This window comes from Tasmannia lanceolata, unplaced genomic scaffold (assembly GCF_043159265.1).
Source record: "Tasmannia lanceolata isolate RefF3 unplaced genomic scaffold, GAP_Taslan_0.1 ptg000008l, whole genome shotgun sequence".
Lineage (NCBI taxonomy): Eukaryota > Viridiplantae > Streptophyta > Magnoliopsida > Canellales > Winteraceae > Tasmannia > Tasmannia lanceolata.
In genome coordinates, this window is record NW_027518685.1 from 4,538,648 (window position 1) to 4,556,314 (window position 17,667).

General features: G+C 40.0%; 1 protein-coding gene across 3 annotated transcripts; it reads left to right on the forward strand.

Annotated features, from left to right (window-relative positions):
* Window positions 1–3,326: 3,326 nt before the first annotated feature.
* On the forward strand, window positions 3,327–16,843 carry LOC143884025 (Zinc finger C-x8-C-x5-C-x3-H type family protein). Of its 3 annotated transcripts, XM_077387383.1 has the most exons (12): window positions 4,042–4,240; window positions 4,326–4,368; window positions 5,195–5,491; window positions 6,156–6,293; window positions 6,516–6,549; window positions 10,981–11,113; window positions 11,285–11,341; window positions 13,911–14,008; window positions 14,266–14,337; window positions 14,534–14,748; window positions 15,972–16,183; window positions 16,486–16,843. In XM_077387383.1, exons 3-12 carry the CDS (start codon window positions 5,350–5,352, stop codon window positions 16,570–16,572), a joined length of 1,188 nt encoding a protein of 395 aa, XP_077243498.1. In that variant the 5' UTR covers window positions 4,042–4,240; window positions 4,326–4,368; window positions 5,195–5,349; the 3' UTR covers window positions 16,573–16,843. The 3 variants fall into 3 exon arrangements, with proteins under 3 accessions (XP_077243499.1, XP_077243496.1, XP_077243498.1); XM_077387381.1 differs by lacking the exons at window positions 4,042–4,240; window positions 4,326–4,368 and adding an exon at window positions 3,610–3,747; XM_077387384.1 differs by lacking the exons at window positions 4,042–4,240; window positions 4,326–4,368; window positions 5,195–5,491 and adding an exon at window positions 3,327–3,747.
* The last annotated feature ends 824 nt before the right edge of the window (window positions 16,844–17,667 follow it).

The following is a 17,667-nucleotide window of genomic DNA, read 5'->3' on the forward strand; positions in this document are numbered from 1 at the left end:
CAATCGGTACTACAACCCAAACTCGCCTCGTCTTGCTGTGTCTTGGGAAGTAGTCGCTAAAAGCTCCTTTGGAGGGCACTCTTGGTTAAGCGGGTTGGTTGACCAAACTTTTTAGGGGGGAGTTGGCCCCCGTGACATGCTGACTCCTCCCCGATAGTCCTAGCAGGTGTAGGCCGAAACCTTGGTGGTTTGCTAGTGGGGTGTGCGAGGACTTGCTTGTGCGTGTGATGCACACAACAGGAAATCAAACTACAGCTCATGTGCGTGTCCTAAGGGAGCTTTGGGTGCGAACTGAAATCTATCCAAAGGAATGCTACCGTTTCTTTGGTCGAGAAAGGGGACCAAAGAAAGTGCACGTTGGGTTGGGTTCCCACTTCCACTACGCGTGCGGACGGTGCAGGAGGCTAACTATACTATACTATTTGATGTGCTTGTGATGCAGGGTGATCAAGAGAGCAGGTTCAAAGTTAGCCACATCATGGCCAAGTTGAGTAGTTTGATGAAAGGCTTGATGGTTGTGTACAAAGTATCTGGAGGTGCATTGCAAGACCTAAGCCTAGTAGCCCATTGAACTACTCAGAGATTGTGTGTACAAGTGAAGCATCAAGAGGCGTTTAGCGTGCAGTGCCTTCATAGCCTTGCATTGGTAAAGGTTGGCCTTAGCATATGCGTATGTTTAGGCGCCACAAGGGATATTCTGCTGCTAAAACAAAAGGCCCATGGCGCTGGGAAGTATGGTAACAAGGCGCATCTAGGAAGCAATCGATAATCATCTATAGATAAACTTCTAATAAACTTACTTGTGCCTATGATTTAATGACATTAGCAAAATGAGAGATTTTTAGCCCATGGTCAATCTTACGTAGATCCTAATGGTTCATCTCAATATAGGCGCACCCAGTGTACATTAATATACCTGTCACAAGGACGCAATCGGTACTACAACCCAAACTCGCCTCGTCTTGCTGTGTCTTGGGAAGTAGTCGCTAAAAGCTCCTTTGGAGGGCACTCTTGGTTAAGCGGGTTGGTTGACCAAACTTTTTAGGGGGGAGTTGGCCCCCGTGACATGCTGACTCCTCCCCGATAGTCCTAGCAGGTGTAGGCCGAAACCTTGGTGGTTTGCTAGTGGGGTGTGCGAGGACTTGCTTGTGCGTGTGATGCACACAACAGGAAATCAAACTACAGCTCATGTGCGTGTCCTAAGGGAGCTTTGGGTGCGAACTGAAATCTATCCAAAGGAATGCTACCGTTTCTTTGGTCGAGAAAGGGGACCAAAGAAAGTGCACGTTGGGTTGGGTTCCCACTTCCACTACGCGTGCGGACGGTGCAGGAGGCTAACTATACTATTTGTCTTATGCACCGCAGTTTGTCTTGGGGTTAAGCCAATCTCTAGGCTTCTCCATGAGTCCATGCTAGGGTGGCTTTGCCCGCCCTCACGAGGTGTAAACCTTGCGGATTAGTCCATGGGGCATCTTGCTTCTTAGATGACCAAGCCTCTGTGCTTGGCGGATTGGGATGTGGCACAATGCCTCATCACTTTGTGGGTTTCGATTATCCAAAGGGTCCCTTGATGTGGAGGTGTGAGGGCCTAAGTCTTTAGGCCTAACGGAGCAGAGCATGGCCGGACCTTGCCTTGCTTCTAGAAGGTTGGAGTTGCCTTGCGAGACTTCGGTCCCTGCGTATTGGCTCAAGGCATAGGTCCGCACTTTGAATTGCCGGCTTGTTGGACTTGGCGGATTTGTGTGTAGCATCGTCATGCCTTGTCCTGGATGGACTTTGCATCGGGCTTAATGGCCTTGTGTTTGATGTGCTTGTGATGCAGGGTGATCAAGAGAGCAGGTTCAAAGTTAGCCACATCATGGCCAAGTTGAGTAGTTTGATGAAAGGCTTGATGGTTGTGTACAAAGTATCTGGAGGTGCATTGCAAGACCTAAGCCTAGTAGCCCATTGAACTACTCAGAGATTGTGTGTACAAGTGAAGCATCAAGAGGCGTTTAGCGTGCAGTGCCTTCATAGCCTTGCATTGGTAAAGGTTGGCCTTAGCATATGCGTATGTTTAGGCGCCACAAGGGATATTCTGCTGCTAAAACAAAAGGCCCATGGCGCTGGGAAGTATGGTAACAAGGCGCATCTAGGAAGCAATCGATAATCATCTATAGATAAACTTCTAATAAACTTACTTGTGCCTATGATTTAATTATCCTCCCCCCCCCCCCCCCCCCCCCTTTTTTTTTTTTCGAGCTATAATTAGGGGTGCAACTCGGGTCAGGTTGGGTCCAACCCGACCCGAGTTCCAACACAACAAGGTTCAACCCGACCCGACCTGACCCGAGGGACCCCTTTTGCCAACTCGAACCCGACCCGACCCGACTTCAACCCGACCCAACCCAAGATTTTAAGCTTAAAAAATTAAAAAAAAATATTAAAAATGTTAGGTTCACTCGGGTTGGGTTGCCAAGCCCTCAACCCGAACTCAACCTGGGTTGAGAAAACCCAGCCCGAGCCCGAGCCCGAGCCCGAACTTGAACCTGAACCCGAACTCTAACCAACCCGACTTTTATCTGGGTTGAACCCATTGGGCTTGGGTTGAGCCAACCCAAGTTGCACCCCAAGCTATAATAGGGTAGTGATATATTGACCCCATTCCTTCCCCGGGCTACTCCGCCTAACGTATTTATGACTACTATATTTACATTACACAGGTTGGGACCAGGGAGGAAAAAGGGACCAATAGATCAATCTCCTAGTCACGTATCACCAACTAGGGGTAGGGGTGCAACTCGGGTCGCGTTGGGTCCAACCTGAACCCGACATGAGCAACCATTTGGTCAACCCGACCCGACCCGACCTGATCCAAGTTCCAACCCGAGGAACCCTTTTTGCCAACCCTAACCTGACCCAACCCGACTTCAACCCGACCCAACCCGAGATTTTTAGTTTAAAAAATTTAAAAAATTATTAAAAAAGTCGGGTTCACTCGGGTTGGGTTTCCTAAGCCCTCAACCAGAACCCGACCCGAACTCAACCCGGGTTGAGAAACCCGACCCCGACCTGAACCTGACCAGAACTCAACCCAACCCGACTGTTTCCCAGGTTGAACCCGTCGGGTTCGGGTTGAGCCCGCCCAAGTTGCACCCCTCTAGGGGGGCCCAACTTTACTCTTTTTGGGCGAGCGTATCATAATTCATAAACGACCCCCTTGTCTTTCAGCAGAGGTCCTATGACTTATGTTAGATGGAAAATTGGAAACCTCACACGAAGCAAGACAGAGGGTATTTTCGTAATTCACGTCTCTTGTTGGGGTCCGAGTCCCGACCTCCTTTATCGTCTTCTTCTTTTTCAAGGGTATTTATTCCTTCACTCGGAAATCACTCCTAAATTTTTCTCGTTTTTCTCTAAATTAGGGTTCCCATCTAGGGTTTCATATCACTCTCATCTGATTATTTCCTAACACTATCTCAATCGCTTGCAAGAATCTCGTCCCAGTACTTCCCCTCCATTCGGTTCGAAAATTCTGATTCCTGTATATATTCTCATCGATCGGCGTATAATCCAAACCCTAGGTTTTCTCGTTTTTTCTCCTCTTCTCTCCGAGGAATCGAGATTGCTTATTTTCCACAATGTTAGAAAAGAAACTATACAAAACGAAGCTCTGCATACTCTATGAGAGAGGCCACTGTCCACGTCAGACCTGTTCTTTCGCTCACGGAGACGCCGAGCTTCGACGTTTCTCTGGTTCTTTCAGTGGTAGGAACTAACCTAGGATTAATTTCATTTTAGGAAATATACTCAGTAGTAAAATTTTGGATTCTTTAGTTTCTTATTTTTTTTAATGCAGCTTTAATTGTGGTTAATGCGTGATCCATGTGCCCGCTAGGGTTAATGTTAGTGAATGAAATCGCGAGCTGTAGGAAGTTTTTGGATTTAATTTTTGTTGATTTTTTTTTTTACTTTTTTATACAGTTCATTCTGGATTTTTATTGTTTTTTTTTTTCTATGTTTTCTCATTCATCCATTGTTTATTTGATACATAGATTATTAAGATTGGTGTTTAGGTTATACCCTTGTGGTGATGGACTGATGGCTCACTTGTTTGCTATTGCATTGGTTTGAGGAAATGGGTTGAACTGTGATGACCGTGGATTGGAATTTGATATTTAACTCCTTAATCATATCTGACGAGGATGGAAAAGCGCTGTCAGTTTATTTGATGGAGAATTGCACACTACAGTGGTTCAGCGTATGGGATTCTTATAGATGACTAACTTGATGCATTACCCATCACTGGAAAGGCTTATGAATAAATTGTTTTTTTTATCTACCAGGTCCCAATTATATGACACTTCCAATTTGTTTATCTAGTTTCAGGTACTTTAGATTCATAACTCAAGCATCTTCTTTCGTGATGGTAAACAATGATAAAATTCGGATGCATGAATCGAAATGCATGTGTGAGTTTGTTCCAACTCAAGGATGTAGATGAGATTGATAAATGTGGATTGGAAATAAAATTGGAGATTTTAACGAAACCGCTTTTCAATGTGGCAATGCAGGGTCCATGATCTAGATAACATTTGTGGTTGCTTGAATAGTTTATGGAAGATAATAAGACTGAGAAACTTAACCAAATCAATGACTGAATATGGAGACCATCCTTTGATTTTGGTTTGCTGACAAATAAGCAGCAGTGTTTCATCAATTGCCTGTCCTCCCCAGCTGTTGCAAATGATGATATAATTGCTATTGTTGCTGTTGTCCTTCACCTGTTATTTCTAGTTGAATAACTAAGCAAAGTTAGAGAACGTCACATGCTTGAGAAAGAACTGCATGAAAAATAGTACAGATTCATAAAATGTTAATTGCAAAAATGTACAAAAACACACAGGAGTGGTGCAAACTGCATGGGCCACATATTGCCCCAGTAATGAAAGCACAACATCCTATGCTTTAACTTCTTAAAAGATATATTGTAGCTCATCTTTCGTATTCAATAATCTTAAATAAAAGGTTAGAAGTGTTCTTCTGCTCAGCTTTTCTTTTCTTCTCCTTTTTTTTTAAGCTTGCTCGTTTTTCCTGTAGTTTGAATGTTTATCTACTTTACATGCTGTTTGTGATCTTATTAGCATTTCCCTTAATTTATTCTAAATAATTTTGCAACTGAATATCATTGTCTGATGAGAAGTTACACTTGTAGTTTTCTTCAGAATGAGTCATGTCAAAATACTACACAGATGAAATATATTGCAGAGCATATGTGGAGAAAATCCTGGTTGTTTGAGTTAGTAGTCAAACCGATGATGCACGCGTTCTTTTCAACAATATCAACTACTATTATAGCAGCGACATGGGATGGCTTTCTTCTGTATGAAGGTTATATTAAGTGAAAGATTTAATATCTTTTGCATGATGAAGGACCTTGCTCGCTGGTGTTTCTTAATGCAGCCACCCATTGCGACATCTTTCCATGGCTACTCGTCCTTAACATGTCCTGGTAATACTCCCTCTAAATAAGGGAGAAAATTTATGTGAGATCTTAGTAATTAGGTTTTATATTTCATGATTTCTTAGATAATTAGCAGCAGGTTCAGTGAATATCCAAATGTTTTTTGTAGTAAGTCATACAGTCGGTTCAATGGTGGAGCACATGGTATTCACTTCTTCTATGATATCCTTCTTGAATATTATGGATAAGGCATTCCCAGTATGGAGAAATAGTGCAGCTTATTATGGGATGTTCCGGTTAACAAGGCTTTGGATGGGAGATTCTTTTAATTATTATTTCTAATTATGGCACTGGCAGGAAATCTATACAGTTCAGGTTACATTATTTTTCTTATTGCTCCAGAAGGCAGCCGTATCAGCTATCCTATATAAGTTGGTTCTTTGATATTCAAAGGATTTTCTCAGTGTTATAAGCTCAAACAATAGTAGGATCATATCTATTCATTTTTATTGGGGCGTTATTTTGCTTGGTCTTTTTTTGGTACTGGGGTGGTGGCACTATTACTATTCATTGTAATGTTTCTCATGTTACCCGCGGTAAGCGTAGCTTTTTATATGGCTTTGTCACTTTTGTGGGTTCCCCCACTTGAATTTTAACTTTAAAAAAAAAAGGAAAAGCTTCTCCTCTACTGGAAAATTTTTATTCGTTTCAGGTAGGCGGGATTATCGAGGCAGCGACCTAAGGGAAAAGCTCGACAGAAGGCATTCTCCTCGTCGGAGGTATTCCCCAGCGAGGGATACAAGGGGCCGGCATACACTTCATGGTCAAAAGCCAGTTCCTTATGACAGGGGTAAATGGTCTCTTGAGTATCTCATTTCTTTTTCCTACTGATTGATAAAGCATTGCTTGCTATACAGAATTTGCATTATTATAGCACATTGAAGTTGATGTTTTGATTCAGCATTATGTGATTTTGAGAGTTTTGATAAGAATTCTACATTTTTATCTCCTGCACTAATGTCCACTTCCTGATCCATCCTGCTGGTTTTGTCCATTGCATCTTCGTTTGCAGGTTATAGCCCTTCAAGGTCACCTGAGAAAAGGAGGTAAATGACGAATTCTTCATGGATTGGGCTCCTTATACCATTTGTCTCTTCATTTTCTCTATAAATGTTTTATTTAATTTAAAAAGTTTTTAGATATTCTTTTGTCGGCCGATGGATGATGCTTGAGTACTACTTTGATAGAATATCACATACGCATCTTATTAAAAAATACGTATCTACTTATGTTCATGTTATTATGGAATTGAAAAGTATACAACCATCAACTCCCAATGTAATGCTTAGGAGTCAAGAGGGATAGAATGACTGGTTTGCTGGTTTGCATGTGGCTTATGTTTTTGTTTTTTTTCTTGCTCAGTGGATACACATATTTACAGTTTGAATGTGTGCCGCTCTGGTCATAGGTATGAAACTCAACTGCAAAGAAGGGTTGGGACACAATATGTTATGCTATCGTAATAGGATGATGTCTGATTACTATAACAAGCTCCACTGATGTAAAAGCCAGTTTCCTTTATGGCCTAATGTGACTATAACTATTTACATCCTCATCGAAAATCAAGCTACATTTCCATGTGATTTAGATTTGACATAGAATTTTAAAAGCCATTTCCATGCTGACATAAAGAGGGCGACCCTTGGCACAACGGTAAGGTTGCTCCATTGTGACCTGGTGGTCACGGGTTCGAGTCACGGAAAGCTCTGCAAAGCAGGGGTAAGGCTGCGTACATCTAGCCCTTGCCAGACCCCGCAATGACAGGAGCCTCGTGCACTGGGCCGCCCCTTTTTTTTTTCCTTCCATGCTAACATAAACATGTTAGTTTCATTGTGTGTAATACACGGGGCTAGAACTCAAGAGCTGCCTAAAATTGATTGCTGGCTTACCAATGGGAGGAAGGAAGGGGAAGGACGGAGGGGGGCGCATGTATTTTAGCGTAATATGAGATCTTCAATATTCTTGATGTTGTTGACAATTCTATGCTGTGTAATGAACACTAACTTAGCTGATAAAATAGTGACTAAAATAGTAATGCATTACTGTTGATGTGACCTACCGTGCTTCCTTGCTGTTGAATTCATTGCTGCGATATGTTGCCTGAACCAGTCATTGTCAACCCATCATCCTTTGCTTAATACCCATCATTTTCTAGCTAGCACCCTGAAGAGATATGCTTTCTTCTTTCTTTTTAGGACAATGGCATCATGACATTTTACATGGGGATTGCTTGGAGAAGGATCTTTCGAATAGTGTTTCCCTCCCTCATTCTTTTCCATGGCTGTGAAAGGACTTAAGAAACAGGACCAACATCTTCCTTTTTATGATTACCTTTCTAATGGAATTAAGGTGTTTTTTGTTCTTTAAGGGTCTCTCTAACACAATTTACAATAGTTGGTGTTGTCTGAATGGAAGATCCATGTTTAATTGACCTGATTTAAACTTGTGCTTTACAAACATTCGGGTAGTTTCAATCATGATGGGATCTTTTTTTTTAATGGTAAACTTGATGGGATCTTCTTATGTTTTGAAATTTTTTTGGTCTTCCAGTTTTTGTTGTATGAACGAGCTATAATGTCTTGATTTATATGGCCACCGAATCTAACAGTTTTCATACACTGAGCCCCTTGTACATGCATATGCAATGTGGCCAGATGTACGAGTAGCTCAGCTCGTGGGTGCATGTTCCCCTAGTGGTATGATTGTAACATCACCAATTGTCACTATGCAGTGTGATATGCATGGTTTTAAATTTCGGCCGAAATACCGAAATTTCGGATTTCGGTTGGGACCGACTCCGAAATCACCTAAATCGGTCAAAATCCGAAATTTCGGTATTTCGGCCAAAATTTCATTTTCAGCTATGTCCGAAACTGAAATTTTAAACCTTGATGATATGAAACTGCAACTCCCAGAACTAACACAGCGTTATGGTATGATTGTAAGAGCCCCAATTGCCACTATGCTGTATACTATGAAACCGCAACTCCCAGAACTAAGACTGCCTCATTTTCAACATCATATGCTGACGAGTAGGGATTCTGTTGCAGTTACTTTAGACGTGTGTTTTGCCATGTCATTTGAAATAGTTTGTGAGTGTAGGTTTCTGTATTACTCATTTAATTGGATTTGTGTAAATGACAATCATGGACATGGTGAGGGTAAAGAGATTGGACATCAGTAGTCTGTTGGCAATGTTTTTTAGGTGGCTGATTCATGGACAATCTTCTCCTTCATTGCTCTTTCTTCTCCTAGGTTTGGAGATCTCTTTCGAATCGTATGTCTGATCAAATATTGATATAACAATAGGCAAATTCCATGAGATGATATGGATGGGATACTCCAGTGACTGTAACCTAGGGTGTAGTTGTAAACTCTGAATTTTTTCCTGACTTGATAGGCTCAAGTCTAAGGAAGCAGCCTCTTAATGGCTTATATTCACACACAAAGGTGAGGAAATTCAAAAGTATGTGTGCTTGCATCCAGGAGCAGGTTATATCCTTTTGCTTACAGATTACCAACTTTATGTCACCTAAAAATCAATTGAAATCCTCCGAAATGGGTATTTCTTACCAGACAACTTGGTCTGGTTGTTTACCAACTTTTGGCTTGAAATTCTCTGTCAATCAACATTCTTGGTCCCAGGCTTAGAAGTGGGTGTGGGGAAGCGTTGGGGTCTAGAGGAGTCTTAAGGTGGGGAGCACCGTTGGAGCGTTCACATAATGATCAAATATTTTCATGCTTCTCTCAGGGTGCGCGCAGGGGGGGGGGGGGGGGGGGTTTCTCCTAAGAAAATTCCCATTGTATATACCTCATGCATTAAAAGAACAAGTCATATGGGAGTAATAGGAGCACGTGGTATGGTGAGAACGACATCATGAGTAGGATTTGACAAGCTCATTGGTCGCTTCTTCTTATGAGCGCCGAATTGCAGTTCAGGAGCGGGCGCGGCACCATGAGGCACAATTAGCTCTTATAAGGTCACAGGGAAATGAGGAATAAACATTTTCTGGGAATACCTAGACTTCTGTTCCCGCGAGCAATCGCAACACTCGAGAAACAGCTTCCAATGGGTGGGGATGTAAGTGGAAATAATTGTTTCCAAAGTACTTATGGAACATAGGCCTGATAAAGAATCAAGATTCAATTGAATCAAGACACTAACTTACTTTTAGATGTGAATACTTGAATCCATGTCATTGCTAGTGGCATTGGTTGCTTGGGACCATTAGAATTTTTTTTGGTTTAAAAATTCTTGAACAATATTTATTTCATGCTTGTAAAATGAAATAGATGCATCTATGAACAATATTTTGAAACCAGGTTTTGATTTTTTGTATTTGTTTCGATTGTAACTGAAACATAAATATGTTGGTTTCGGATGGAAATTTCGGTGAAAATCTTATAAAATCACGGACATGTATGGAAACATATGCAAATGATGGACATTTAAGATGAAACTTCAGGAAAAACTAGAACAAGCACAAATACACACTCCCAAACTATCACGTAAGTATAAAAACCACCCGTAATGGTTTAACATCGAACACCTAGTGATATGCTCCGTCGCACACGTCTGATAATTCAGTACATACTAAATTACTCATGTAATTCATATAAATATTGGAAAAGTGTTGCTACTCGGTCTTGTAGCTAAGCTTATCTACTCGGTCGGGTTAAATACAGTGGGGGTCCACATTGTTTGGGTGATCCAAACCATTCATTTGAAAGCCCCTTACCTAGATAGGGTGTCCACAAGAAATCAGATCCATAGGATCATTCTAACCCATCCAACAGTGGAGGGAAAAATGGGGAAAAAATGGACAAACACAGTGTGTCCACAAATCTGCCCATTTTCCCCTCCATTGTTGGATGGGTTAGGATCATCCTATGGGTCTGATTTTTTGTGGACACCCTATCTAGGTAAGGGGCTTTCAAATGAATGGTTTGGATCACCCAAACAATGTGGGCCCCCACTGTATTTAACCCGACCGAGTAGATAAGCTTAGCTACAAGACCGAGTAGCAACACTTTTCCGTATAAATATTTATACATAATATATACATTACCTTTCACATGCAATTCATATAAATAGAATTTATTTTTTGAAAGGCCCATTCTTAGATAATATACCTCTAATACAGTTACAATTTTGGTTTCAGTATGTGTTTCGATGGGGATGGAAATTGAAATATTTCGGTTGTTTCATGTTGGTTTCGGTGGAAATTTCAATCCATGTTTTTTTTTTAAAGATGACCTTTTCCATAAATATTGAAGTAGCATTCGGGACCAGTAGTAATTTCAAACCATGTTTGAAAACAAAGAATAAGTATTTCTAAAGAAATGAGAAGATTTCTTCATTATGATTATATTCCAAATTTATAATTATTCAGTTTACTGAATTTGAGTTTACAATGATCATATATTGTTAAAATCAAAAAGAAAAAGAAAAAGATCATAAATTTTTTACTTTCCAGTGTGAGGAGACACAGGAAGAAACAGCATCTAGATGGGCAAAGTGATGCTTCTGGGAGTCTCAAGGCATCAGATGGTGGTGAAGATCGAATTAAAGAAGGCAGGCTCGATGACAAAGATGATCTTGAAGAGCAGGTTCAGTTAGCTTTTCCTCTTTGGTGGTACTGGCGCACGCAAATCAATGAAAAATATTGCATATACTATCCTTTTTGCTATTTTTTTTTACTGGAAAACTGGTTTTACATTTTACTTATTATGAAACTTTATCTCACCCTAATTATATGTTGGCATGGAAATTATGTTCAGTTAAAGCAAGTGCAGTTGGATGTTGACACGCTTGATGGCTATAAATGTGAGATGGAGGTTAGTCCTGGTTTGCTCTTTGTTAGTGCTTGGTTACAAGTTGTTTCAAAGCATTTCCAGGGTGTCTGCAAGCAGTCATACTTGATTAAATGACAACACTGTGAAACTTTATTTTAGGTCGTGTGATTTGGGCAACAGTTCTGTTATTATTTTCTATAAAAAACACAATTCTTTTGTTATCAGATTAACTCCTGACATACTTTTATCAAAAAATTAACACCTGCCATACTATGATAGTTTTCTCCTTTTTTCTTTAAATTCGTTTTCTTTGCTTGTCAATATCCGCCTTTACATCTTTGCTTGAATATTGCAACTGCTTCACAGTTATTTATTACATGTCATCTTTTGACAATGTATATTAATTGAGGTTTTCATCCACCTGCTTTTCTAGTTTGTTTTCTTGCTTATGGATTTTGATGCATATTCTGGATATGAGGAAATATGCTCTTTTGTGGGGGGGGGGGGGGGGTGGTTGGTGGGGGGTTTAGAAAAAAAACAGTGTAGGTAAATTCATAGTAAATAGAATTTTTTAAATTGCTACCACAAAAATGCCACTAGGATGGAAATGGGGAAGTGAGAAATATGGTAATAATGTGTTCAGCTAAAAAACAAGTATTTCACGAACTTAAAATGTAAGCATCTTGCCATCTCATTTATTTTTCCATTTAATCAATGGTACACACTAATTTAAATACATCAAAACAGATGTAGGGACTTTTGTTTAATCAGGGAATAAGTAGAGGTCTAGGCTCCTAGGTGGATCCCTCTTGGGCCTTGGGAAGTTGAAGTTTAATTTTGATGGCTCCGGTTTGGGTAATCCAGGGCTGGCTGGCGTTGGAGGTCTACTAAGGGATGAAAGGGGGCTAACCAGGTGGGCTTTCTCGGGTCCAAACAGGATTACGGACTCCAATAAAGTGGAAGTAAGGGCGGTCCTTCAGGAGTTCAGGATGATAGAGAGCAAAGGCCTGGCTAGGTTGATTGTTGAGGGTGACTCCCTTAATGTCATTAGGTGGCTGGACGGAAGTCACCCTCACCCGTGGTGATTTGTGCATTTCATTGAGGAGATTATGGTTTGAGAGATGGATTTCCACATCTCTTTTCAGCATGTTAGGAGATCGGCTAACAGCTAGGAGGATAGCCCGGTGACGTTATATTTTCTTCCTCCTTGACGGGATGACTGGTGTTTTATAGTAGTGTTATCCATTTCTTATCTTGCTCGATTTCTTTGTATTGACTATCTCAGTCACATGGTCCTCCCCTTCTTTTTTTCGAATAAAATAATCCATCATTCAAAAGAAAAGAGAAGCAGCCGGGATCATCTTCCCGTAAGCATTTATCCACTTGCAAACCAGGGAAATATTTTATAGCATTTGCCACGTCATTCCAGCTCCGCTCAGGTTCCTTTATAACACCTACTCTGATTTAATTTTTCCCTTTATAACACCTACTCTGATTTAATTTTTCCCATTCTCCTTGGGGTGGAACCAAGTTGTATTTGTCGTCCTGTTTAACTTTTCTCCATGCATCCAAAATTCAGGCCAATATTTCTAAGGCCTGATTATAGAGGGGATGGGTCTGCAAACTGGTTCCAAAATGTTCCAATTTGCTTCCCGTGCCTCAAGTGGTAAAAGATTTTTATTTATTTTTTGTCATTAAATTTGATTGCTTGGATGGAGGTTCACCTCCAGTAGAAAATCTATTATTGCTTGGGAAACTTCACCCTTTATAAGCAATCTTTCTGGTGTGGTGGGGGACTATTTTATTTGGATACTCCAGTTGAATTACTGTGCAAATGTTTTGCGAGAATTGGGTACATGTTTCAGCATGATACTTTCAGTACTCACACATGCCTACACACTTCTTTCATAGTAAATAATGCACTGGTCTATATGTGGAAGTGTGCAAAGTTCGAAAATGTGGGGAAACTTTTACCACTAAAACATGTTCCAATTTGTGTAATTTACTTGCTGGATATTTAGTTCTTATGCTCATTTTCCATTCCAGACTGGTACTTCATTTCCTCACGACCAAGGGTTGTTGTCACTTCTATTCTACTGGTAGAAAGTGCACATCTATAAGCTGGGTTGTTCTCTCACATTTTCTTTATGTCTATGGGCATACTATGCGCTGTAGAGGACTAAGAAATGATACAATGAACGTTAGCTTTGTCATGTTTTTGGTTAGCTTTGAAACTAAGCCTTTCCGGTTTCTCACTCTTTTATTTGGGTAAGAGAGTCCATGCAGTTAACAAGCATCTAGTGTTGAAGATTATATTTCCATGAGATCCAGAGAAAGTTTTAAATTGAAAATTTGGCTGCCCAATAATGATTTTAAGCTGCATTGTTTTGATGACAAAGTGAAGGGATATTTGTTCTTTATTTTATTTTCCATTTGGTGCATATATCTGTGTAAATGTTGCTATATATATTTTATATGTCTTCATAATTTTGAACTTGACTATCTGCTGTTTAGTGCGTAGCATAAGATGTTTGTTCATTGTCGTTCCCGTCTTTGCTTTAAAATCTTTCCTTACTGTAACTTACTAGTTTTTGGGCTTTCTTGTTTAAAGATTGTCCTGGCGGAGAAGGTGAAAGAAGCTGACAGCCTTGCTGTTAGAATTGAGGAGCTTGAGCTTCAGTTGAAGAAAGAGCAAGAAGACTCTAAAAGGTATTCGTGGGTATTAATTTTTGAATTGCCTACACCAATCCTTGAAACCTCAACCTATAAGGTTTAGGAAACATTCCAAGCCATCGCGGCAAAGCGAGGATTGGTATTCATGAGTATTAATTGTGCAATTTTTTTTGAATGGCATTTAATTGTGCAATTATGTTCTCCGGCATACTGAAAATACTGTTGCTTTTAAATGTTTCATATAGAAGATGACATTTCTTTGTTTTCTTCCTTTTTTTTGTGAAATATTTCAGGATCACCTTAAAAATTAAAAAGTTTGTTAAAACATATAATCGTCACTCACGGACACAGGAAGAGCTAAAAAGGTCGGTATCAGTTTGTCTATTTAAGTGGTCCTCTTTGTTTTTTCCCCTTTTTCTGCATGCGGTTCTAGTTGAGCAAGTGTTGTCTTGGATAGGAATATGTTTAGATTCTGGGATATGCTAGGAGTTTTACTTTTCTTAGGCATACTTTCTTTTTAGGATTTTTTTTCTTATTTTTTGTGTTAATGAAACTGCACAGAGCACAAGCTCGACTTCAGAGGCTGGGGGATCAACTTGGTTCAGATACTTCAAGGCCAATTGCGAATGAAGAAGATTCAAGTGTTAATATTGTTAGTGACGGAGAGCCTGATGGTAATAACCAGATGAGCCCAAGGAACGAGCTGCAAAATTATGCTTCACCAAGCAAGAAAAGGTTGCGGAGCAACTCCGGGCCTTTTGAAGAAGCAAAACCAGGTCACTCTTGAGAATCTTTTATGACAGAGGGTATTTTATATCTATATCACAATGGCAATGCTTTGGAAGATTCTCTCCACCTTCAATGTGAATTTCCGACTGTTGTTTCAAATACTTATTAAACTGCTTGACAACCATGCTTTGTTATTTCCAAATTGCCATATTGGATATGATTGCCAGCAATTAGAAGACAAACCTTTTTCACTTTCTTTTGATATTCTTTCGTATATATATTTTTTTGAAAGATGACACACACACACGCACACACTAAACATTACAACGGGAAGGGATCAGGAGGTCCCCCGCAATACATAGTATGAAAATGCAAAGGAGCAACTCCAATGCGAAGAGAAGATTGAAAAGAAATATAAGAAATAAAAACCTCCATTTCCAATAACCTACTCAGACCTCCAGTGAGGGACTTCAACTACGATCTAACATTCCTAAGACTCCACCAAAACCTTCATTTTCCACATCTAACCACCCCTGATTCAAACTAAGGACTCATACACAGAGACACGGCGAAGATTATCAGAGAGATAAATCCCTCAAGCAGCGAAGGACCAAGGTCCCTCAGCACACTCAGATATTCCCCCTACCGTCCAAAAAACTTGAGATATGAACAGACCAAACAGAAATTCTAATATCCTCCATCCACTACCCTTCCAACAACAACCTATGACCCCATGAAACCAGAAACCAATATCCCCCTCTCAGAAGACCAGCAAATCCACCCCAAAAGTCCTGCACCAGAAACTATTTACAAAATGAAATGCATGCTTAGTATATTAATATGCATGTTTAGTATACACATTGAATTGTGCATTTGGGAATTTCAAGTCCATTTAATAGTTCTGCTGTCATGGTCTGAGGCCTTAATAGTGTTTGATACTAGAAAGTCCACTCCAATTCCATTTAATAGTTCTGCTGTCATGTTTTGTGTTGAAGAGCTATTCACATTTTCTGGAAACTTGTTATGACTTGAATCTCTCATTGCTGTTAGAGCATAAGAATTTATTAATTAAAACTAAGAAGCAAACTAGTCATTGAACAGCTTCATAACATTTTAGAAAGACTCCATTGTCTTGTTATTTATGATGCTTCACATTTCCTTCCAATTTTTTCTCAATTTCTTCCCCCATAAATTTATGTCCTGCTTCCAACTTCAGTGTTTGGTCTACCCAACTCATGTCATGGGTGGTGAAATATTTGTATTATTCCAGTGGCTTCAAAGAAAAAGGAGGGAATTTCGGTGGGAACAACCAGATTAGAGAATCCTAGTCGGAGGGATGGACGCATCCAAACAGAAAATATCAGTAAGGAAGCCATGGTGCCTAACAAAATTCTGATTGGGAACATAGTTCGTGGGTCACTAGCAAATGATGGCAAGAAGAAACGAGGGAAGAATGCTTCTCCTAGCATCGCTTCTTACAAGGTATATTGCTGTCTACTACTATTTTTTTTTTTTTTTTTTGAATGGCTGCAATTTCGTTCAATGAGAAAAAGGAAGACCAAGGATGGTCCAAATTGTCCTCTTTCATTTGTGAAGATTTATTGCTCTCTGTTTTCTTTGTGAAGCATTTTACCCTTTTTCTGTGATGGCCAACATAAGCTGGAATATCCGTGAACTTTTAAGCTGATGGTCATTTACCTGTAATCTCACAATGGGCAATGGATGTTCTTTACTAATTTGGCTATTGTTACCTAATGTTGCCCTTTTGGCTTTTGGTCTTGCAGTATGAGGGTGACGATGAGGTTGTGGATGTGGATGGTTTGGATGTGGAGATGGGGGATGTAGATGTGACTGGTGAAGTGGAAATTTAACACGTGCGAGTAATGCACCTTCTTTCTGTTGGCGATCCAAAAAGAAATTGATGATGCAAGATAATCTCGTTTTGTACTATCCCCTGGCCTCTTGTAGTTGCAGACTTTTTCCAACTCTGTTTTTTGGTCCCTTCTTTTTTTATGTTTTGGTGTAGGCACTATTACTGTTGAAAGAATTGTAGCAGTGATTAATTGGGGCTAAATTAGCTTAATGTGTATAATGCTTGGGTGAATTATTTATATGCTATCCATATTTCTTAGTTTCACGTAATATGGTTGGATAACGTTTTTGTGAGCGCCCCCCTCATATAAGGTAGCGCTAGCGCCTCCTCAGGAACCCTTCTCTCTCTCTCTCTCTATATATATATATATATATATATATATATATATATATATATATATATATATATATATATATATATGAGGAAACTGTTGGTGCGCTTAAGCTCACCAAGCTTATGGTGCGCTTAAGTGCCCAATCACATGGGTCCCACATTTTCTGTGGTGATCCAAACCATTCATTTGCAAGGTCTTATCGTAGATGGGGGGTGTACCAAAAATCAGCTCCATAGAATCATCCTAACCCATCCATTTTTGGAGAATCATCCTAACCCATCCACAAATCTGCCCAGTTTTGTCCTCCACAAATGGAGGGGTTAGGATGATCCTATGGAGCTGATTTTTGGTACACCCCCTATCTACGATAGGACCTTGCAAATGAATGGTTTGGATCACCACAGAAAATGTGGGACCCATGTGATTGGGCGCTTAAGCGCACCATAAGCTTGGTGAGCTTAAGCGCACCAACAGTTTCCTCTCTCTCTCTCTCTCTCTCTATATATATATATATATATATATATATATATATATATATATATATATATATGCTCCCGTGGGAAGGATTTGTTAAGGCCTTGTTTGTTTTGAATTTTGAGAGCTGATTGCGAGTCCAAAACTTATTATTGGACTCATGGGAATGATCTGTCAAGGCCCTGATTGTGAGTCAAAAACTGATTATTGGACTCAAATTTATGTTTTATTTTGAGCCCATTCATCTGTTACAAAAATCCAGAACAAACAGGCCAAAGAGTGGAT